Source organism: Neovison vison, chromosome 12, assembly GCF_020171115.1.
Source record: "Neovison vison isolate M4711 chromosome 12, ASM_NN_V1, whole genome shotgun sequence".
Lineage (NCBI taxonomy): Eukaryota > Metazoa > Chordata > Mammalia > Carnivora > Mustelidae > Neogale > Neogale vison.
Window position 1 is genome coordinate 147,685,793 of NC_058102.1, and position 23,679 is coordinate 147,709,471.

The window sequence follows — 23,679 nt, forward strand, 5'->3', positions numbered from 1 at the left end:
TCCGGGAGTCTGGTGGGGAAGCGGCGCGGCTGTTGGGAAGGGTCGGACGGGGCGTGTTCCAAGGACTGTGGGACCAGGGACAGGACGGCCTGTAGGCCCCAGGCCTCTGCAGAGCTGAGCATCGGGAGCCCGTGCCTCTGAGACACTTTGCCCCGTTTCTGTCCCTCCTCGCGAGAGCCGGGAATGGCCCCGTCGACATCGAACGAAGTCGGGTCAGTACCCACTGGTGGTCGTGGGGCCGCAGACCCGACGTGAGTTCGCAAGAGGGGCTCTCTGTGCGCCGGAGTCTTCGTGGGGGTGTGCTGCTGCTTCCTGACCGGGAGCCGGGACGGAACAGACCGCGGTGGAGGGACGAGTCCACTCCAGCCTGTCGGAGGCCCCGGGGGTCAGCGGACAGACCAAGCGCAGACTTCTTACGGGGTGACAGGACTTGGCACGTCTCTGTGTCGCAGGGGTTGGAGGTCATGGGCTGACGTCAGGTGTGGCTTTCCTTGAAGAGCCAAAGAGAATCCTTCGCAAGGTGACCGGGGAGGGGGTCCCCGTCCTGACAGCCCGTCAGAGGAAGGGCCCTCAGCCGAGGGGGAAGCTGCAGCGTGGGGACGCGGGCACCCAGGGAAGGGACCTCGTCCGGGCCGCAGGTTGCTGCGTCGCTCCAAGTCCTGAGGTGGGTGCAGTTTCCCAAAGCCGGCGGCTCGGAGCGAGGACAGGAGGCGGCTGCCTGCGGAGACGGCCTGTGGGGGACCGCGGGTCCGACGCCGTGTGCTCAGGGCGTCCACCCGCCAGGCTGCAGGCTCCGGGGGCGAGCGTGCGCTCAGGTTCGGGGGGTCCGTGTGCGAAGGGGCAGCACGGGCTGCTGGGGCGGCCGGGGACAGTCCTGTGTCCAGCGATGGACCCGGGTCGCTGTTTCTGCCCAGTTGACGGGCACTCTGAGGAGGAATCCAGCGACGGAGGGGACAAGGACCCCCTTCCGGCAGAGCACAGAGCAGGGGCGAGGTCTGAATTTCGGGCTGAGCTACGGCCTTGTGTCCGTCACTGTCCCCACCTGCTGTCCCGACTCTCTCTGGGCTGTCCTGTGCGTGTGATCATGTCACAGGAGCCGTCAGTCGGCAGATGCGACAGGACATGCGGGACGGCCCGGCGGGGGGCGTGGCGGGAGGTGGCAGGTCACGGCTGGCAGCCCGCACGAGCCTCCTGCCCTGTGGCTCACGTGGCCTGGGGGTCAACGGTCTCCGCAACTTCTCGCCTGTGAGGAAATGTCTTCCTGCCACCAAGGGGATCTCAGAGCCTGTCTGGACGTCTGGCAGCGTGATCCCAGATTCACGTTCACGTCGCTGTGAAAACCCTACGTGGAGAAGCACCACGTGAAGGAAAGGCCCCTGAAATGGGCACATCTGTCCGTCGGCGCCTGCCCTGTGCTCCCTGCTCGGGGCTTCGGGGGCACCGTCCCTCACGCCATCGGGCTTTCCCCGTGGGGCTGAGCCGCGAACCACCTGGACGACTAGTCCTCGATGTCGGAGCCGCGGACTTCACCGCTGGGCGCACGCGGTCTTCCGTCCCGTCTCAGTGGGGCACACGCGGCGGACGGATGGGCGGCCGTGGCGGGCCTGCTCGCCGCACTGTGGCGTGTGCTTGTAGCAACTGCTGCTGCTTCCTGGCTTGTTTCTGCGTCGAGCTGGTGTGACCGGCGGGCGTAAAGCCAGCCCACTCAGCCGACGTGCCCAGGCAGCTGCACGTGGTTAGCGACCAGACCCCGGGGTGGCAGTCCCCACGCTGCCTGTCCCAGGGGAGCCCCGTCCCGCAGCATCTGCCTGTCAGTGCTGGTGTCGCGGGCTTCCGGGGTCCATGTCCTGCAGCAGGGGTCTGTCCAGACCCGTGTCCCGGCTCTCCAACGAGAGCTGCTCTGGGCGCGGGGCTCAGGGGGTCCTTATGTCCCGCCCGCCCTCGTCATGCGCCGCCGCACAGAGGGCCCTGTGCTCTGGGCCTCTTCAGAATCGGGCTCCACGTCAAGCAGGAAGATGTCTTCTGGGCACCTTCCTTTTGCCGCGAGAGTCCCGTTTCACGTCGTGGTCGTGGAGACCCGCAGGGAGGCCCAGCAGTAGCCTCCGGAGACCTGCCACGTGTCAGCCACTCGCTGAGCCGTCCGCACGCCTCGGTCCCGCCCGCTGCCCACAGGGAGAGTGAGGCGGGCGACCCCACCACCCGGCCTGAGGGCCCACCGCAGCGTGTGCAGCCCGGGACGTGACCCACAGCTCTACCCCCGGAGGTTCCCTCTTCCCCAGAATCCAGGGCGAGGCCGCGTTCTGCCAGGGACGCCGCGGTCCTCCCCAGCTCTGTGACCCACCTCCCGTCGCTCCCCCAGGACGCTGGAAGCCAGCAGATCGGGTTCTTGCTCGGCAGCTGTGGAGTCACCGTGGCCTTGACGAGCGACGCCTGCCACAAAGGGCTGCCGAAAAGCCCGACGGGGGAGATCCCGCAGTTCAAAGGTAGGTGGCTTCCCGCACCCCGCTGGGGGCTGCACGCGGGACGCTCCTGCGTCTCCTCGGGTCCTGGGCACACCCTGCTCGCGCGGCACGTCACCTGGCGCCTGCCGTGTGACCCGGTGCGGCCGGTGACATCGTGCTGTGGATGCCGTGGGGGGGGCCTGAGACTGCTGTTGCCGGGCCGCGGGCCGCGGGAAGTGGGGGGCCGCACCTGCCTTCCGGGTGCCGCTCACCAGAACGCGCCTTGTCTCGTCCCCAAGGGTGGCCGAAGCTGCTGTGGTTCGTCACCGAGTCCAAGCATCTGTCTAAGCCGCCTCGGGACTGGTTCCCACACATCAAAGACGCGAACAACGACACCGCGTACATAGAGGTGGGCTGCGGGGCTTCTGACGGCGGGCGGACCGCAGGCTGGCGGGGCCCTGCGGGGTGCGGGCACGGGTCCCCTGGGAACCCCGTCCGCACAGCCTGCTCTTCTTTCAGTATAAGACGTGCAAGGACGGGAGCGTGCTCGGCGTGACGGTGACCAGGACCGCGCTGCTGACCCACTGCCAGGCCCTCACGCAGGCCTGCGGCTACACGGAAGGTACGGCCACCCCGCTGGGCGCGTCCCCGGGCGGCGGGCATGGGCTGCTGTGTCCCGTCCCCACACCCCCACGGCAGGAGTGGCGTCAGGTTTGTGCGCAGCTCAGACCTTCCCGTTGTCCTCGCCAGGCCTCCCCCTGCCTGGGGAGGGACAGCTCTGGTGGCTCTTCTCCTCAGGACGCCGGTCCTGGCGGGTCAGGCGCACCCCTGTGGCCTCACTTAACCCGATTCTCCTGCACGGAGGCCCCGTCTCCAAGCTGCTCCGCGCCGGGTGAGGGTTCCGCCTGTGACGTCAGGGGACACCGCTCAGACTGTTCGTTGATTCCATGAAAATTCATGCCTCCGTGCATGTTAGGGTCTTTGGGGGATTTAAAAAAAAAAAAAAAAAAAAAAAAAAAAAGGCCCACGTTCAGCCCTCCCTGGCACCTCCGAGTCTCTGATGGGGTTTGTGTGAGCTCCCGGGGGACGGGGGCGACCACAGCCCCGAGCGCAGTTTCCAGGATGCACGTGCCACACGGCCATGGAGGCCGAGAGCTGGGGTCACCAGGAGCAGCCGTGGCAATGGTATGGCCTTGGGCTCGTAAACGGGGGGGTCCAGGCTGATCCCCCGCTCCCGCGGCTGGGGCTTCTGTGGGCAGCGCCCTGCCCTGGAGACTGACCGGCAGGCAGCCCGCGGCTGGGGGTCCCTTCCCCTGCGGAGCAGGAGCTCGCCTCGCTCCCCCCCACCCTCCCAGTGATAGAAAATAACTCGGTGCTGTGGGGGCATCCGGCTGACGTCCAGCCCCTGGACTGGGCCCCGGCATGTTTCCCCGTCAAGACACTGGTCACTACCAGCCGGCCGGGGGTCCCCGCTGGTCACTACCAGCCGGCCGGTGCCTCCTGCTTTGGTTACGGTGCTGTCCGCAGCCTCCCGACTGTGGCCTGTCCCCGTGGCCCTGCTTCTCAGAGGTCCGGGGCTGTGGCAGTGGCGAGTGGCCCAGAGGAAACGCACGCGCACGCGCTCCTTGCTTCCGAGTAGGGTTTGCCTGTGGACGTGGGACCGCGGCCGTTTCCTCTGCGTGGCGGCTCGTCCCCTCAGGAGGAGGCGCTGCAGCCGTGGCCAGCCTCGCGGGAAGGAGCGTGGGCAGACGTAAGCGGAGGCTCGGTGGACGCCCCGTGCGTGGACAAGGCCATGTTGGGCCGCTGCCCATGCGGGTAGACAAGTGTGACTGCGGAGGCATCACTAGCCCTCGGGCCTGTGTTTTTAGTGCCCGTTTCTTCCCCAGAAACACGGGAACAGTGTCTGTTCCTGCTGCTCTGAGGTCTCCTCTGTGACCCAACCCCGGCCTGAGGCTTCTAGCGACTTTACCCTGCGTTTGCTGGGGACGGTTTTCCTTTCCTGGGAGAAGCCATGATGGAAACGAAAAGAATCTTAAAAAAGGACAAGGCCGGGGGAGGGAGTAAGTCCAGGAAAAGGAGGCAGGAAGTGATTTCAGGGACCCGTGAGGCTCTCGCTGTGGACATGAGTGTCAAGAGCGTATCTGGAAACTTGTCCGGGCAGGTGGCCCGTGTCTGCAGACGTGCTGTGGGCTGCGCCTCGGGGCCTCTCCTGCCCCGACCGACGTGGTCTCGCGTCAGGTGGGAGTACATGTCCTCTGTTTCCCTCCGTGCAGCGGAAACCATAGTGAACGTGCTGGACTTCAAGAAGGACGTTGGGCTCTGGCATGGAATCCTGACAGTAAGTGCGACCCCGGGCCGGCTGGCTGTGCTCGGTGCCCCGGCGGGTATTAGGGTCCGTGTGCAGGGCGACTTGGGGAAGCCGCTTCCCCTGCACGGGGAGAAGAGCCGTCGGCGTTAGAAGCCCTCGGCTGTGTGCACATGTGACTTCCAAAGCCTGTCCCTGCCCCCGTGGAGGGAGAGCGCGGACCCTCCCCAGGCAAACCGAGCGTCTCCTCCTGGCTCCTGGCGCTCCGCATGCAGTGACACACCTCACTCTTGGGCTTGGGGCACGACCCTAGCGTGCGATTTGGCTGTGACATCCATGGGCCTTTTCTCTCTACGAGTCTGTATCTGTGAATATGAGGGAGGCCTGGTCCCTTTCACAGCCGGGGAAGGTCCCAGGGGTCTGCCGTGGTGACCGTCGGGCTCCCGCACCTCAGGGAGGTTCATGCCGCGGATGAGTGAGGGCGGCTGGAAGCTGCGGGCGGGTTTGTGGAGACGCAGCCGAGTCCTCTAAGACGCTGAGCCTCAGGACACAGCTCGGGGCGGGCCGTGTGTGTCCTCGGTGCTGACCTGCACTCCCTGCTTCTCCGGGCGTCTTGTGCTGGAACCGTGTCTTTGCAGGGGTGGAAAAATCTAGTGGCTTTCCCGTGAGCAGTGGCACATACGTACCGAGAGCAGGCTTGGTGCTTTCCCTTGAGGAGGGGCCTGTGGGCACCGTGTGGACGGGAGGTTGGGGCCCACTCGCCCCTCCGGCCGCGGCTCCGCTCTGCCCCAGATGTCGGGCAATAGTAGGACGCGGGGACGCAGCTCCCTGTGCACGCTCACGCGGTGGGCACAGGGCCCGGGACCCCGGCCGGTCTCAGCCTTGCCGTCTGTGGCTCTGTGCCTGCAGGCCCGTTGCCTGCCCCTGGGCTCCCTGCACCTGTCAGACGCAGCGCGGGTCCTGCGTGGGGTCTGTCCAGCTCAGCGCGGCAGGCACGTAGCCCCCCTCCCTGCCCCAAGGCCGTGGCTGCTACCGGTAGAGTTTCTCCTTGACGTCGCTGTGTGGGAAGCTCTGTGCCAGGTCTGGGTGTGGTCACCCAGGGTCACTACAGCTTCTCGTCCCTTGCGGCTTCCTAGAGCCAGGCCCGTCTGCTGCTAAACACACACGCTGCTCTGCGTCTCACACGGCAGCGGGCGCTCTTGGTCCCGCGTGGAGCAGGGGCGAGCTTGTGATGGGCCCGGCCTGGCGGGTGGGGTGCGTCTCCCCCCCAGCGTCTGGCAGTTGTCCCCTGTGTTGCTTCCAGAGCGTGATGAACATGATGCACGTCATCAGCATCCCGTACTCGCTGATGAAGGTGAACCCGCTGTCCTGGATTCAGAAGGTCTGCCAGTACAAAGGTACGTCACGGGGGCCCTCGGGTCCGCGGTTCCCGGGCTGACGGCGTGCCGACTAACGCCCTTCCCTCCGCTGTTCCTGCAGCGAAAGTGGCTTGTGTGAAATCCAGGGACATGCACTGGGCGCTGGTGGCACACAGAGATCAGAGGGACATCAACCTCTCGTCCCTGCGGATGCTGATCGTGGCCGATGGCGCGAATCCCTGTAAGTGGCAGCTGGAGAGAGCCTCGAGCTGCGCGTCACGCCTCCAGGCTCTGCTCCGCCTGGTCCCGTTGCTGCTTGTCCGGAGGCGGCTTCCGTGGACCACCTCCCACGTGACTCCCTGCAGCCTCCAGCCGCCGTGGCGGGTGGCGGGGCACCGGGGTCCTGGGCTCGAGTCCTGGTGTTTCCATGTCCTGATTCCGTAGAGAAAGATCTGACTTTCTCATTTTAGCCCTTCTCTTTCTTTAGCAGCAAATTCGTACCTAAGTCATAAAATTTCATGACGGTTGAATGAAGTGGTTCCTTGGCCTTGGCGTGGCTACTACTCGGGAAGTAGTAATTATTGTTATTTTATGGTCTGCAGTAATTTTCTTGATTAGGAAAGTAATTTGTCATGTTAGTGGCATTTCGTCATCAAATCCTGTAGGAAGCACCACCCGGTAGAGCGAATTCGCAGTCCCACAGGGCGCCAAGAACATGCCTTGAGAAGTTCCGCTCTGGGTTGAGGCCAGACGCAGTGAGCTTGGTCTGGGCAAGAACGAGGGACCCGGGGGAAGTGGGCGAAGGAGGCCGTGTGTTTCTGTCCGTAAGCGGTGCCGCCTGCCCATTGGTAGATTCAAGCAGCACATCCTTCTCAGGAAGTCTGATTCGCAAACGGGGACTCGTGCCCACGGGGTTTAGCATGACTTGTCTCAGGGTCTCCTGCTTCCCGAAGAGTGATTGGACCCACCTGTCGTGCGTGGCGCCCGGCTCCCCCGTGTTAGGACGTGGTCTCGCCACGCCGGGTGGTGACGTCCCGAGCTCCTGGGTGTGCTGACCCGGGAGTTTTCCACGCTTCGCTTGGACGTTGCACACACGCACACGGAGCGTGGCGGGGCCAGCCTCAGGGAGGGCCCACAAGCTCAGCACCACGGCGTTTCCGTACGAGGTTCTGCTGGTAACCCTCGGCTTCTGTCGGCTGAGCGGACCATCTCTCACGGTGACGTGAGGGGTACGCGTGAATGAGGCGTGTTTCCGCACTCTGGCCGCAGCCCGACCCAGGGGCGTGCAGGGCGTGGGGTGGTTTCGTGGGCCCCAGGCTTCCGCCCACTGACGGTCCTCTGTTTGCCTGCAGGGTCCATCTCGTCCTGTGACGCCTTCCTCAACGTCTTCCAGAGCAAAGGCCTGCGCCAGGAGGTCATCTGTCCGTGCGCCAGCTCCCCGGAAGCCCTCACCGTGGCCATCCGGAGGTACAGCTGGGCGCCTGCCTGGCGGGGAGGGCAGAACCCAGCCTGTCCAGGGCAGCCTTGTTTCCTTGCACATGGGGGATTGGACTCTTCAGGGTGGTCCGGATTCGCCGGTCAGAAACCCTGTGTCCCTCTGGGGACACACCTTGTCCCCCAGTAAGTGGACACCATGGGTACGTCCACCACATGTCCCGTGCTGACGTCCCGGTGGGGCGCTATGTGGGGCGGGCTGGGGGAGCGCTGTCTGGCGTGAGTGCAGCGTGGGAGGAAGCCCGGCCCTTTGCGCCACTACACCCTGAACCCTGAAAGACCCTGGTTTTCTCAGCTCTCGGGTTGTGGATGGCCATCGCTGGGTTGCAGGGTGGGCGTGGGTCGGGGCCTGCTTTGCCCGTGCCCTTAGTTGTGTGTCCGTCCGCCTCCTCTCGGGCCCCACGCCCTGCACGCTGGTTACGGGCACAGGAGGCCGGCCCCACCCCAGCTGAGAGGTGCAGGGATGGCCTGTCCCGCGGGCACCTGCCGTCCGCCATCCTCACGGCGTGGGAAGGGAGGGTTTGCACCGTCTGCGCATTTCCAGCTCAGGGTCAGACTTGTTTCTCGGGGTCTCTGGCTTCGGCCCTGGCGAGGTTTTCTTCTGCGTCACACACTGCGTCCCCAGGGCAAGTGCAGATGCTCCAGATCCAGCACGTGGTGCATGTGATTCCGTCCTGGTCACCGAAAGGCTTCGCCACGGTTCCCACTGGGAGGTGGTAAATAAGATTTACCGTTTTCTGACGGTTTTAGCTGGTAGTTAGTGTAAAGTTAACCGGAGTGTGTGAGGGGTGGGGCAGTCAAGAAGCTTTAGAAGATCCGCAGCAAGGGTTCATTTCACTGGAACCAGAGAGGAGATGCCCGTGACGTGATGTAAGCGATGAGGAAACCGGGACCAGGAAGCGGCATCCAGCCTCCGCTGTGAGGAAGGAGTCAGTGCTGTGCCAGCAGGTGTCAGCGTGCAGAGCGTCCCGAGTTGAAGTCTGGCTTCGGACGGGATGCTGGGGCCCGCGCCGGGGACGGGCTAGCACTGGGCTCCTCCGCGACCAGCAGTCAGCTATCTGGGGGCAGCCTGGCCACAGGGTCCCTGCCACAGTGTCCCGGCCGTGGCCCCCCGGCTGCAGGGTCCCCGCTGCGTGGCCTCCACCTGACAGCGGTAGGATTGTGCCACTGCGTGACGTGGCGCCCGTTGCTGCAGGGAAGTCACAAGGTGAGGGACACTGCGGCTGTGTCAGACCGTGGGGTCACGTGCTCTCCTCGGTATCTGCTCCCTGTGCGTGAGATCCGGCCAGACCACACTGACACAGGAGGACTCAGCGAAGGGCCTGTCATTGTTTCTCTAAAAATGTTGAAAAATCATTAAAATTTTTAAGAAGATTAAAAACTTAGTATCAAAAATAGGCAAATGAAGCACTATTTCCCGGGCTCACGTTCAGTTGCTTCCAGCGCACTTCCCCTGCGGCACATGGCCATGCACACCCCGCACAGGGACACTCTCCCCGTGCGCCCCCACGCTCCCCGCACATCCCCGCATGTCCCCATGTGTCTGCATGGATCCCCGTGTTTCTCCGTGCACCCCATGTGCCCCGGTGCTCCCTGCGCTCTCCACACAGCCCCGCATGTCCCCATGTGCTACTCACATGTCCGTGTATGTCCCTGCCTGTCCCTGTCCCCACGTTCCCCTGTGCTCCCTACTTGTCTGCATGGTCTTCACACAGCTCCGCGTATCCCTGCACATCCTTGCACAACCCCTGCACAGACCTGCGTGGCTGACTCTGCACCCTGACTGGCCGGGGGGGCTGGTTTCAGAGTCCCTCATCCTTCCCTCCCCGCAGCTCGGGGACACCTGGACACAGTGGACGGGTCGGCCGCCCTCTGAGCAGGTGGGAGCGGTTCTGTTTGTAGGGCCACGAGTCCGCCAGCCGGCCTGGCTTTGACCTGGCTGGCTTCTGTCTGCAGACCCGCCAGCTCCTCTCAGAGCTGACCACCCCCTCCTTGAGGTCTCGTGTGCAATTTCCTGGGTAGCTGGTGGAGGAGCCAGGAGCCAGGACAGGGCCACGGATACAGAGGAGCCCCTGAGGGGGTATAGCTCAGTGGTAGAGCTGCACAGGAGCCCCTGCGAGCCCTGCATCCTGGACCGCACCGTGGTGGGAGGTGGCTGGCGTGGCCGCAGGTGGACCTGACCCTGCCCCCGGAGAAACGCGAGGTTGAGGCCTTGGCCGCATCCTGCCGTGCTCTCCTCACAGGATCTCCTGTAGCTCGTGGAAGGTCCGCACACTGTTTCCTGGACTGTCACTCACAGTCCGGGGGTTTGCCTTGGTGGTTCAGTGGTAGAATTCTCGCCTGCCACAGTCCGGGGGTTAAAGCGGGGGACGTGTGGCTGGGGAGTCCAGTCCGTTTCCACCCCAAACTGGCTTTACTGCAGGCGTTTCCTAGCCCCCAGGAGCGGTGTGCGTTCCCTTCCCTGGCGCTGTGTGAGGTCGCTGGTCCTTGTCAGGCGCGTCGGTCCCAGACGCGGTCCCGTGAGCATCGTCGGGAGCCACGGCATCTGGAAACCGGCTGCTCTCGTGGTCCTGTGGATTCGGAGTGTCCGCGGGAACACAGTAGCGAGATAGGAACACGGAAGTCCCCGAGACTCAGCACGTGCTGTGGGGTGTCCCCTCCCGCGAGGGCGCACCGGGCCCCACCCCACGGGTGCACAGTCGCGTTCTTCGGTCTGTGGAGGGAGGGATGGGACCCACTGGGGGCACACGCCGCCGTCGTGACACAGCCGCGCAGCTCGTGCCCGTGGGTTTTACAGTGTGACCGTCACACCGGATGGGCTCAACCAGCGGGGACTCACGTCAGCTCTCAAGAGCGTGGGACCCGTGGCTGCCAGCACGTCCCGGCGGCGGAAATCTCTGCTATGGCCCGGCCTCGCCCCAAGCTGCCCGACGCTCCCCGTGAGGACTGTGAACGGGGTTGACACAATGGCAGCTTTGGCTTCTCTGCCCTTCCAGGGCCCTCCGTGTGTTCTCTCTCCCTGTCAGTCTGGAGGGCTGCCTGGAGGCAGGGCCGCCCACATTGGAGAACCTCTTCCTGAGCACACAGTTTCCAAAAAACACGGTGACCAGAGAGGGCACGTGCGGCAGGAGAATCCTATTTCCAGCTTTTGGTAAAAATAGGTCTGTGTAACAAAAGGTTGGTATCCAGGATCTATAATGAACTCCTCAAACTCAACACACACGAAACAGGCAAACACATCAAAAAATGGGCAGAAGATATGAACAGACACTTCTCCAATCAAGACATACAAATGGCTATCAGACACATGAAAGAAATGTTCATCATCATTAGCCCTCAGGGAGATTCAAATTAAAACCACATTGAGATATCACCTTACACCAGTTAGAATGGCCAAAATTAGCAAGACAGGAAACAACATGTGTTGGAGAGGATGTGGAGAAAGGGGAACCCTCTTCCACTGTTGGTGGGAATGCAAGTTGGTGCAGCCTCTTTGGAGAACAGTGTGGAGATTCCTCAAGAAATTAAAAATAGAGCTTCCCTATGCCCCTGCCATTGCACTCCTGGGTATTTACCCCAAAGATACAGATGTCCTGAAAAGAAGGGTCATCTGCACCCCAATGTTTATAGCAGCAATGGCCACAGTCGCCAAACTATGGAAAGAACCAAGATGCCCTTCAACGGATGAATGGATAAGGAAGATGTGGTCCATATACACTATGGAGTATTATGCCTCCATCAGAAAGGATGAATACCCAACTTTTGTAGCAACATGGACGGGACTGGAAGAGATGATGCTGAGTGAAATCAGTCAAGCAGAGAGAGTCAAGTATCATATGGTTTCACTCATTTGTGGAGCATAACCAATAGCATGGAGGACAAGGGGCGTTAGAGAGGAGTAGGGAATTTGGGTAAATTGGAAGGGGAAGTGAACCATGAGAGACTATGGACTCTGAAAAACAGTCTGAGGGGTTTGAAGTGGCGGGGGGGTGGGAGGTTGGGGTACCAGGTGGTGGGTATTATAGAGGGCACAGCTTGCATGGAGCACTGGGTGTGGTGAAAAAATAATGAATACTGTTTTTCTGAAAATAAATAAATTTAATAATAATAAAAAAAAGGTCTGTGTGGCTAGGACCTGGAAGGAGGCCCGGGCACAGTAGAGCAGCTCTGTCCCCTTCTCTGCAGAACCTTGGGTTCACCCCACACGCGTCCTCCCCCTGGGAGCCTGCGTTAGGCCCGCGTGCACAGCCTGGGGGCTCGGACGCTGCGGGGTCTAAGTGCCTGCGGAGGAGGCGGCCAGCACACTGCCTCGGTTCTCCTCCTCCTGCTTCCCGGCCCTTCTCTCGTCAGCCCGACGGGGCCGTGGGTGTCTGTCTGCGGGGCACGTAAGCGTGAGCAAGGCAGGACCCGCGTGGGGGCCTGGGAGGACACACCGCACGTCTCAGGCCACGACAGGCTTCGCCACGTGCTGTTCCCGCGCGGAGGGAGAGGAGCGCAGGGCCCGGAGTCACCGGCCCGACGGCCCGCGCCCGTGCTGAGGTTCGTTGGCCACCGCCGTGCCTGCCTGGTCCTGTGCGCCCGGCCGCGGCGCAGCTGACAGGAAGCCCCGTGAATGTTCAGGCCCCGCGGCCCTTTGCTGAGAAGGCCGTGCACGGGCCGCGTCTGCGTGAGCTCCCGGCTCTGTGCCCAGAGAGCCTCGCTTTTCCTCAGCCGCCGTTGACTGACAGACTGATGTCACGTCCTTCAGAGACGTTCCCTACAACCAACAGGTGCGTCACTAACAGAAGAAACTCTTGGTTTTCCTGAGGTGGAGTCTAACCCACTTATTGACAGACTCCGCTGTAACGTCGGCTCCGTCCGCTGGCTCGCCCCGAGCTCTTTCTCTACGTGAAGACGCCGTCTTCTCCCAGAGTCCCAGGGTCGCTGGCACCTTCCGGGTCTCTCCGCCGACCTGCCACCCGCTCGGTGCTCGGGAACCGGGCGTGGGCGCTCACTGCGCCTGGCACAGGTGTGGGAGGGAAAGCGGAGACTGTCGCCGGGACCCGCTTGCCGCGGGCGGAACCCCGTTCCCGCCTCACGTGGGTCGGTGGTGGCTCGTGTGTTGGCCTCCGGCAGGGGAGCAAGGTTGCTGCAGAGGGACAGACGAGCCAGACATCGTCTGCGCCGTCCTAGCCTTGCCGAAGCTGTGATGGTGTAAATGTGTCCGCTCGTTTTGCTGTGACATTGGGGCTGCCCGTTTTACAGTAAAGACACGAGCCCGGTCTGGGGACGGCCCGGTGTGAGCTGCGGGCTCTCCACAACGGTGTGCTGGCCCCGGGCCTCACGGTCACTCCTGCGGACAGTGCAGTGTCCCCCCTGCCACTTTGCTCCTGCATAAAGCGAGGGGCCGTAAGATACACGGGGAAAGGTCTAGTTTTAACACTAAAGTATTTGTGTTTTGCAACGGACATATTGGTTAGAGACAAACAAAAATAACTTTGGAAAAGATCCTCATCGGCAGCAGAGAGCCGTTAAACGCTATGGTTTCACGCCCGTCCGTATCTGGGACCAGAACTGAAGTAGAAAGATATTTTCAAAATCTGGAGAAAAACCCTGCAGAGATGCCCGAAGCGGGCACAGGCGCAGGTGGCGTTGGAAGTCATGCTGCGTTTCTTGAAATCAGTCGTTTGGGACTGTGCCCGCGTGGTCTTGGCTGAACCTTCGTGTCCCGGAGACACCCTGGGTCCCGGGGAAACAGCCTCTGATGGCGCGCTCGCGCCCGAGCGGCCCCGGAGCACAGCGCTCTGCTCAGCCCTGGTTCACGCGGGCGAGGATCCGTGACGTCTGGGCCCGAAGCTGCAGACGGGCCCCACGTGCTGAGAAGCTGCGTCGTGGCTCGTGCCCCCGGGGGCCGTGGGGTGATGGAGTCACAAACTGTGTGCTCGCCGTTCCCTCCGGGAGAGAATCTGTGGGTCCCGTGGACACAGTCCAGGCTGCGCTGTGAGAGGGGCCGCCGGCGGGCCCCCCGATGCTCTGGTGTCCCCCGTGCACTGTCTCCTGGAGCAGTAAGTCAGGGCGCTTCAGAGTGTCATCGTGACCCCAGGGCCACCTTGTGCACCAGGAAAGGCAGGTCCTTCAGCGGCTGACTCGGCCGTGTCCCCGTGGACCAGTCCTTTGAGAAACTCGATTTTTCCACCTGCCAAGAAAAGATGTGAACAGTGTGTGTGCTAACGTGTGTGCACACACTCCCTGGTCCGCACTGTGAACACGTGCGTCTGCTCACATGTGTGCAGACTCCCCAGTCCCTGATATGAAGACACGTGCCTGCTAACATGTGTGCACACACACCCGGTCCCTGGTGTGAGCACGTGTGTCTGCAAACACAAGTGCACACACACCCGGTCCCTGGTGTGAGCACGCAGGTCTGCTATCACATGAGCACTCCCCGGGTCCCCCGCCCCGGCCGTCAGCCCTTGGTCCAGCAGTCGGAGCCCTTGTGCCCAGTGCAGGCCGCGTCGCGTCTCCCGTCCCCCCAAGACTTCGGGGAGATGCAGGACCGTGCAGAGCCTGGACACTGATGTCCGTGTTGTGACTCTGGCCGCTCCACTGTGGGAAGGGGGTGGCAGGCAGAGTGGAACTGGATTCCAGTGCCCCCTGCCCGGGTAACGTGGGCCCCACGTTCCTTCAGAGGAAGCTGTGGACGCACGGCCCGGCCGTCCGGCTGCCCGGCTCCCTACGGCCCGGCCCCTCAGGGGCAGCTGGCCTGCAGGGGTGCTGGGGTTCCGAGGCCTGGCCATGCTCTCTCCCTCCCTCTGCACAGCCTGCCTTTGCCGGCGTCCCGACCGCGGTCCTCCGGGCTCGTCGCCCTCCTTCAGGTTTACACCTTCTCCCGTGCTCTGGGACTTACTGGTGTCTCCGTGGCTCGTCCGTCCCAGCCCCATGAGCACTTGGTAACTAGAGCCGTGAGGGACAGATGCGCAGCGCGTGCAGGTCCTGCTCACGGGCGTCCTGGTGAGCCGGCGGGTTTGTAGCTCGCGGTGCCCCAGGGACTCGTGTGCGCCCGTCGGCCGGCGGCGTTGCACACAGCAGGCCCGGCGCCGCTCCGGGCCTGGGGCTTGGTGTCGTGTTCCGGTCGCCCACCGAGACAGCCGCAGCAGGAGGGCCGTGTCCTTACTGCCCACTGCGCGCCCCCCTCCGCGCCCCAGGGTGGGTCCCGAGATGATGCGTGGAGGTCGGACGGGAGGTCCTGGGCAGCAGCCTGGTGCGTCCACACTGACGCACTAACACGCGTGTGGAGACGGCAGCTCAGGACCCCAGAGCAGGGGTGGGAGATCTTACGTCCCCCGGATGTGAGTCGCTGTGCACGGTCAGGAGTCCTGAGAACAGAGCCGTGAGCACAGGTAGTGCCCTCGGCCCTGCCAGGCTCTGAGCGAGGGTCCCCCAGAGCCCCGCCCGGGCTCCCACCCCGTTGGCTGGGACGTCTCCGCGCTCGCGTGCTCCGCGGTGGGCTCCCTCTCCCAGGCTCACAGGTGGATTGGGACAGGAAGGCGAAGGAGCCCCGGTACAGTTGTAGCGTTCTCCGTAGAATTCGGAATGATGGCGGGACCCAAATCAAGACAGACCTCTGGGTGCGGCAGCTGTCCCCCGTCTGTTCCCTTGCCGGGTGCCGTTCCGCAGTCTGGTGGCTGTCCCCGTCCATGGGAGACACTGCTGCACACCGGTGGCCCCACGGATGAAGCCACCACCGTGAGCCCTGTGTGGGGGTGAGTGTGGGCGGCGAGGGCAGGTGGTCCGTCCAGAGAGGAGGGGGTGCTCACGTGTAGAACCTGCTTCCTTCGCTGACCAGTCCTATGTGAGACATTTTCAAACAGACAGGACAGAGCAGCAGCTCTTGAAGTTTATGAGCACGTCCCTCTCTGTGAGTAAGAAGACCCCGTTCCCGGTGTTGGACGTGAGTGACCATCCACGCAGAGGTTGGGACGGACTCTTGTTTCGCGAACAAGCCCACACTCGTAGCTTCACACTGGCTGATTTCTTCCCCCAGCACAGGGACACTTGGAAATGTCCGTGCCTGCACAGCAGAAGCCGGGCTAGAGGCGAGGCCGCCTTCTTCGTCCCTTTCAAGCTGCTCCGAGCAGGGGTCCGGGATGGCCGGTCCACGGCCCTGTGCTCCAGGGCGACGACAGAATGGGCGCTCAGTTGCGCGTCTTCCCCGAGCCCGGCGTGGGAGCGGCTACAGCCTCAACGTCTGTTTCTGCTTGTTGGCTGATTTACAAAGAAAAAAGTATCTGGCTGCCAGGTCGCCTGATTTTGTTGCAAAGAAAAGCCGGCCCCCTTCAAGGGAGCTGTGATGACCCCTCATTCCGGTGGGTTTGAGGACTGACAGTCCCCTTTCTTCCCTCGTCCTGGCTTAGTAACCCTCCCAGGACAGCTGAGCTGGGAAACGGAGAGACTGGACTTGGGTGAGCCGCGCGGAGCCGCTGATGGCCCGCTCAGCTTTTAGGGACAAAACCCAGTTACTGCACGTGGTCAGCACTGAAGATGACACTGGACACGTGTCCCGTTAGTCACACCGGTGGGGCATTTAGTCTGTGGTTTCCTTCTGTAGACGCATATGTGGACCAGCCAGCCGCGTGGCTGAGGAAGAACCACCAGGCGCCCATGGGCCTGCCTGTGCCGGGACAGCTGGGCACATCCGTCAGCCCCTCTGGCCGATCTGAGCTGGCCTGTGCAGAGCAGAGAGCTCGACGTCCCCGGCCGGTGACCATGGCTGTTCATTATCCTGACGTCCCTCCTCCGGTCAGCAGGAGAACTCCTGGCACCGACACCACAGTGAGTGCGTTGGAAGGTTCTGGGGCCCCGAGTTTTCAGCGGGATTCTCGGACGTCCCACCTGAAACGCAGGCAGGGTACGGAGCTGGTCCCGGGAGCCAGCCCTAGACTCTGGCCGTCGTCCGGGGACAGCAGCCGGAGCCCTGCTTCCTCTCCAGCCTCGTGCTGCCACGGTATTGAATCGTCTTTCCGTTTAAGCTGTCACCATCCAGGTCTACATTGTGTGTTTCCTTTTTCTTTGAGGGTTATTTGTAAAACTAAATATATTGGAGAAATAGAACTTTGTGATGTGTAAACACATCTGTGAAATTGTTTTCAAAGGGCAAATTGTAAAATGAAAACCAGCAAATGATCTTCTGGTCCCGGGATTGCTGTCTGGTTCTGTTTCTGCGTCTGGAATGCAGAGGAAAGAACCCACTTTAAAAAAAAAAGATTTTATTTATTTATTTGACAGGTAGAGATCACAAACAGGCAGAGAGAGAGAGGAGGAAGCAGGCTCCCCGCTGAGCAGAGAGCCCGATGCGGGACTCGATCCCAGGACCCTGAGATCATGACCTGAGCTGAAGGCAGAGGCTTAACCCCATGAGCCACCCAGGCACCCCAAGAACTCACTTTTTAAAGCTATGTTGTGGTAGTGTTGCTTGAACCAAGGACGTGTTCTGCGGCTCTTTAACCACAAGGTGTCATTTCAATACCTTGATGCATCCGCAGCGAAAGCTAATAATTATGTAAAGCAATAATTAAATTGGCAGTTCCAGAGGAGACCAGAGATGCCCCTTTGCCACCCGAATCATTTTGCATGTTGAAAACGTCCCCCGGACATTAGAAGTCGGGAAGATCCGAGGGAAGGACCCCGGCACCGGGTGCACATCCAGAGTCCGACTCGGACCGCTCCGCCCGAGGCACTCCAGCCAGGATAGCTGAGGAGCCTGTGCATTTTAGTGGGATTTTCAGAAACGGCTTTGACTGCCCCCAGAAAGGCAACTGTGGAGATCCATGATCTTATTTTTGCAACATGAGAGTAAATACATTGTTGGTGATTTTAATCCGGAAGTTTTGAACTTAGGTACAGTTTTAGAACTCCTTTGAGTATAAGAAAGTTGGCAGATGAGACTCCCCATCCCTAACCGGCAATGCGGCGTGACTCAGAATGTGGAAGAGCCAAGTACCAGAGGGCCTCGTGCGAGCCGTCCGCCCCGCTCACCCGCAGGAGCGCGTCCCGCCCCGCTTTGTGTTTGGTCGGATGGTGACCGGCGCACGCTGCGGTCCAGGCGTCTGTCCCACACACAGAGACCGGGGCGGTTCCCCGCCGGTGCGCGCCGAGCGCCTGCCCGGAGACACAGCCAAGAGCCCGGGGGAGAGCTCAGCTTGCACACAGCTCGTGGGGCAGGTCCGGTTCCCGGCTGAGAGGAGGAAGCGCCTCTGACGGTCTCTCCAGCAAGAAAGAACCTGGAAGCCACAGACCAGCAGCTGGATGGGACCGCGGCGGAGAGAACGGCCCCTTCTCGCGTCCAGACCTCTTCAAGCAAGTGCTTTTTAATAAGTGGTTCTTGCTCTCGCCAGAGAAAGGGGAAGAAAATGCCTCATTGCTCGGAGGGGCGCCGTGTCGATCCCGTGTCTTTCCCTGTCGTGAGCCGTCCGTGCGGGCGTCCGCTGTGTTGTGCACAGGCCTCACGCTGAGCACTGACAGGGGAGCACATGCATGGATTTGACTGGATTTCTCCTAAAATCCGCGTTCCCAGAGTGTTCCCTGAAAATGGTATTTCTGTTACAAGTACACAGAGTCCGTGGCTCCGCACCCTTCACGGGGCGTTTCCACCTCTGCTGTTACTTCCTCGGGGCGGCCGCTGCAGTACGTGAGCTCACGCGCGTCTGCAGAAGAACTTCCGCTGCGGACGGCAGCGCCCCCCCACGAGGGATGCCCTCTGTCCACAGAGGAGGACCTCCCTGGTCCGCGGCCGGAAGGCGGGCCTTCGCTGACACACGCAGATGGCCCACAGCGTAGCAGCGTCTTCCGCAGGGAGCCGTGTTCCAGGAGGCGCTCTGATGCCCGTGCACAACCCGCGTGTGCTCCTGTGTGTGCAGCTGGCGTGTGCATCCAGACCGTGTGTCCAGCCGGTGCGTGCACCCCACGTGGGCACCGAAGGCTCCGTATGCTCTGAGTCCAGTGAGCCCCGCACAGCACCCGGTGCATTTCAGAGTCTGCTGGCCCAGGTCACCGTTCTGGCATTTCCTCCTTTTGCTTTTCCTCTTGCTGGCTGTGTAGCGCGGCACAGTGCCTCCCTTCAGGCCTCAGAGTCCGTGTCCGTGGGGGGCGTGAGTGCCGTGCCACGTCATGGCCACGTGAACGCACGTGAGTCTGTACCCGTAGAGCCTCTGCGTGACTCGCGGTAGAACTGAGGCGTCGGCTCACGTCAGTGTTACTGCGGCGACTCCGTGTGTGCTTGGGCGTGTGTGTTCTATGGCAACGGGCTGTGGATGCAGAAATGTTGTAGCAAGTCCTGGTGTTGGCAGAGCAGCGGCTCTTTCCTGCGGCTTTGCTCCCTTTGCTCTCTGGGTGTTTCTGAGTCGAGCGTCTCTGGAGCTGGAGGTTGCCTTCGTCCGAGGGACCCAGGGAAGGATCTTCGCCGTTGTGCTTGCAGAAGGCTTCAGGGAGAGGCCGTGGGGCTGAAGCCTTAGAGATGTGGGGGCCGCTTCTCCATAAACCCCAGGAAGAGAGATCGTCCAGATGCCTTACCCCTTCCTTCACTGCGTTTCTTTACCCTTGGTGTGGCTGTGAGCACGGCCGGGGGTGGCAAAGTGCAGGTACGTTCCCTGAGACGTCTCAGGTGTCACCGAGTGGGACCACCTCAGGGTTGTCTAGCGTTTATCCAGGTGGGACGCACACGACAGGTAAGCGGCAGGTGTGCGCGCTAACCCGGTGAAGCCCCTGGCCGTCGGGAGCGTTCCCATGGCCAGGCTGGTGTGCACCTCTGTCCTCCGTGTGTTACCTCGGGCCATCCTGCAATTTGCCCGTGATTGCAGGGTGAGCCACACACAGCCGCGTGTTACCCTCCTGCCATATTCCTGAGCACGAACTCTGTGCGCCCGGAGAGTTGCCGGGATGTTCCTGCTTCCGCGACACCGGAGCTTCCGTCGCGGCCTTGAACCCGGAGGCTGACGGGAGGGCCAGGCTCCCCCCACCCTGGCTCAGCTTCCCGGGTCTGATCATGAAACACAGCTTTTTGAAATCTCTGGGAATTCTGCTCCCAGGGTCACGTTCTCACTCTCACCTGGTTTAATCTACTGGGACTTTTAATTTCCTAGGAAGGTGTTAATGGAGAGAAAGACAGGCTGGCGTGGTTGAGAACCGAGGGGACACAGACCCAGCCAGCGGCGACAAACGGCCTGGACCCAGCAAGCCAGGAGCCGTCTTGGGGTTGAGGACGGTGTCGGTCTGGGTGTGCGGAGGCAGGACTGCCGGGAAGTGGCCTTCCCCGAGGCCAGATGCGCGGGGTTGGAGGCCGGAGTGAGCTTGATGCCTGGGTCTGCCCTCCGTTGGGCCTGGGGGCTGCCCCGCCCCGCTCTCTCCGCCCGTAAGCAGGGAGGATGGTCTGGCCTCCCTCCCGGGGCTGCTGGGAGCATCCTTGGCACGTGAAGTGCTTACGGCCGCGTCCGGCGTGGGACCGCGCCGCGTGCACGGTCAATCAGAAGGCGATACTCCTCGTGGGAAGGGGCACGTCTGGGCGGCTGCTCAGGTGTCGTTCGCGAGGGAACCTGCAGCCGTATTGCCCGTCACGTACCAGTGGGATGAGATGCGTGATCGCGTGTCACCGAACACCGCCCGCAGCTAGGACAGGGCGGTTGACGGGCGCGCGCTGTCCCCCAGGGGTCACACACACACACATACGAGAGGCCCCCCGAGCTCTGCTGGGGGAGAGCAGGACGAGACGAACGTGCTTGTCGGGGAGCCGCCGTTCTCTGGGGACAGACGTGTTTGTGCGGCCCCGTTGCAGTGCGTGCGGAAGCGCCCGAGGCTCTCCGGTGGTGGCTGCCGGGGAGGCGGGGGCGTGGGCTGAGCTGAGCACGCACAGGCGCTCTTGCTGGGACTCCCGGAGCCTCACGCGTCCACGGGGACGCCGTCCTTGTGTTTCACACACAGTGTTGGCTCTGAAGTTTCCTCAAAAGGAAAGTGTGCTGTGGGGAGAGGGGACGGGCTGCTGTCTGCGTCGGGACACGGGCTGTGCTGTCGGTCTGGGTCCCTCTGAGCCCCCCGGGGGCGCAGACGACCGGGTTCACGTATCCGAGTCTCGGTTCCCGGTCTGTGCTGTGGAAGGTGGGGCAGGCGGGCGTGTGCCGTGCTGAGCCCGTGTGCGCGGAGTGCCCGGGGGCACTGGAGGGGCCGCGTGGAGCTCGGGCGGGAGGGGCTGGGCTGCTTGCCGAGCTGGGACGCTGACCTGGGACTGGGGGACCTCGTCGGCGGGGTGGCCTGCGAGCCCAGGACCGTGTCGCAGGGACTTGCGTGCTTCTCTTCCAACTGTTTAAGTGTCCTTTGTCCGCAGAGGAGAGAGTCCGGGCTCAGAGTTTTCTGTGACCCGCGAGGGACTCTTAGATGCGAGTGCAAAGCAGTAGGTCGGAGTCGTACGACGGGAGTCCGTGTGTCCGTGTGTCCGCGTGTCCGCGTGTCGGCTCGTAAACACGACCGACGACCCTCTCAGCAAACGCGGTCCAGAGCCGGGCCGCCGGAGTCTCGCTTCCCGCTTGCTGTTCTGGAATGTAGGGAAGCAGGTGCCGTCACCACGAGGACGGAACGTGCATCCGTGACTCTCATGGGCGCCTGTGGCTCCCAGCGCTCGTGGGCGGCCGGTCTCGGTCGCCGCCGACCCCTTGCTCCCGGCCACTCCTGGATTCTGCCTCTGTGCCTTCTGCAACTGCGTGCGCACACCTTTGAGCCCTGTTGTGTGCTGTGTCCGTGTCCAGGGCTGTCATAACGGCCTTGTGCTGGGGGCGTGGAAATGGGGACACTTTTGTCTCGGGTCTTGGGGCATCTGCCGGGCGGGGGCTCCCAGAGGCTCTGGCAGAGCATCTGCTCCAGGTCCTCCCACCGCTGGTGCCCGTCGGTGGCTCCGCGGCTGGAGACGCAGCGCCCCGTGGCCACCGTGTCACATACCATCTGTGTCTCCTGCTCCCTGAGGACACGGGTCATTGGATTGTGCCCGCTCCATTCCGTACGACCTCATCTCAACCCACGGCCTCTGCAAAGACCCCTTTCACACTAATAAGGTCACAGTCGGTGTCGCGGGACCAGGACCGGCCATAGGCTTTGGGGACACAACGCACAGCGGGTACTGAGCCTTCCGGTTCCTGACCGTCACTTCGCATTCTGCCGAGGACAGAAGCAGGGGTCAGGGGTCCTGGCAGCACAGGGTCCCGTGGGCTCCTCCTCTCGCTTTAGAGAGCGGTTTAGGCTCCCGTGTCCGGGCTCTTTTCCAGGTGGCTGCCCGGGGACAGAAGAGTTTTCTTCTGCGTCCGCTTAGCGCCTTGTTCTTGATGCTTAACGGATATAACAGTTCAGTTTCCAGACTCTCCTGCGCTTCCTTTTTATTATTGTTTGTGTTTTGAGAAATTAGTGACTTATGGCATAGGTTTCTTTTTTAAACACACCAGTTTCTTGACTCAAATAAGACTTCCTTCTGCACAGTTTAACTTCTGTGTTTCCTTATTTATGTTTTTAGGTTCGTTACAAATCTCGATACTGTTTTAAGTCAAACCGCAAACTTCCGTTTGTCCTCCAGCTTTTAGATCCCAAAGCGATGTCGCGCATGTGACAGGCTGGTGCTCAGCCAACCCGCTCTCTCACTTCGCTCAGCTCACAGGCATGGGTCTTTAGCTACAGGGATAAAATCCCTGGATTTTATCTTGGAAATCTTTCACGACTCTGTAGTCGACAGACTGCCTCTCCGGGGGAAAGGGTGCAGCAGGGGACAGAGGGAGACCCACTTGCCCTCAGGAGGCTGCGACTGACGGGCCAGGCACGTGCCGTGCAGGTGCGAGTTGGGGTGTCTGCTTCACGGAGTCCTTGCGCATCTGAGCAACCCCGGAGGGCGCTGAGGGGAACCCACGGGTTTGCTGCTGCTGCTCGAACCCTGCGGGGACAGAGGCAGGAGCAGGTGCGGAAGGTCCCGGAGGAATGGGAGGGGCTGGCGTGGAGTGAGCAGACATGTGGGGCTCGTGGGCCACGGAGGAGACAGAGGCAGCGACACTGCTTCTTCCCCTGGGCCTCCGCCGCCCTACAGAATGCCTCTCAGCCAGAACCTTCCCCAAGAACTTGTCCGGCACGTACTGGGACTCATTCCAGATTCCGGCCCACAGTGTACGTCCGACTCACGGCAGGAGCAGCGGGAGTGTCCACCGACTCGGCTCCCTGCTGCCGTCTCTTCTCCGAGACCCGTTCTCCCTCTGGCCACTTCCCAAATCTGGCCCGGACACAGGGGGGAGGAGTCAGGTGGTGTTCCTTTCTGACCGCAGGTCTTCACACCACTAAGGTGTTTTAAACTGCTCTGGAAACCCAGAGGTAGGGGTAGTGACATCCTGTGGACGTGGCAGAAGCCTTCCCCGGCGAGCTAGACCGTGGGGCAGCAGGACATCCCGTCTGCACTCGGGAGTCCGAGGGACCCCATCGTGGCTGGCAGCCTCGCCGCGTGCCCTTGTGTGGCCTGTTTGCTTCCGCGTGTTCAGACAGAACTGCTCTTCTAGGCCCACGGACGACAGCAACCAGCCCCCGGGCCGGGGCGTCCTCTCCATGCACGGGCTGACCTACGGCGTCATCCGCGTGGACTCGGAGGAGAAGCTGTCTGTGCTCACCGTGCAGGACGTCGGCCTCGTCATGCCTGGTGGTGAGTGTGGGCCGGGCTGCAGACAGCCGGGGCGCTGAGGTGGGAACCCCGGCTGTGGCCGCTGGCATCTCTGTGGGCCCCGGCCCTCCTACCCGGCGTCCCTGGACCGTCCACCGCGAATGCGGACGCGACGCTTAACATTCCAGCTGAGCCGTTAAGGTCTGTGGTAAAGCGGCCTCAGGGAACATGGGAGGGCTTCTCTGCCCTCCTCACGCTGGGGCCTCATTGTCGTCCTCCCCGGGGGTGCCGTGGGCCCCGCTGCCCTCCGCAGCCCTCCCCACGTGCTGGGCCAGGCCGGCACCCAGCCTAGCAGCCGACCGTGAGAGAGCCCTGTTGGGGGCCCTGGGGGAGCAGCCGCGCTCGCTCGTAGCTAAAGAGCCTGTTTCTAAGTCGGGG

General features: G+C 62.3%; 1 protein-coding gene across 2 annotated transcripts in view; it reads left to right on the forward strand.

The window, feature by feature from the left end:
• The window catches only part of DIP2C (disco interacting protein 2 homolog C), a 347,920-nt gene that overhangs the window by 242,621 nt on the left and 81,620 nt on the right, over positions 1 to 23,679 (forward strand). For both annotated transcript variants that reach the window (XM_044229196.1, XM_044229198.1), the window contains 8 exons: positions 2,360 to 2,483; positions 2,741 to 2,850; positions 2,961 to 3,063; positions 4,715 to 4,779; positions 6,050 to 6,143; positions 6,226 to 6,345; positions 7,457 to 7,571; positions 23,144 to 23,283. In XM_044229196.1, coding sequence (XP_044085131.1) covers positions 2,360 to 2,483; positions 2,741 to 2,850; positions 2,961 to 3,063; positions 4,715 to 4,779; positions 6,050 to 6,143; positions 6,226 to 6,345; positions 7,457 to 7,571; positions 23,144 to 23,283 — 871 coding nt within the window. The remainder of the gene's footprint in view (positions 1 to 2,359; positions 2,484 to 2,740; positions 2,851 to 2,960; positions 3,064 to 4,714; positions 4,780 to 6,049; positions 6,144 to 6,225; positions 6,346 to 7,456; positions 7,572 to 23,143; positions 23,284 to 23,679) is intronic.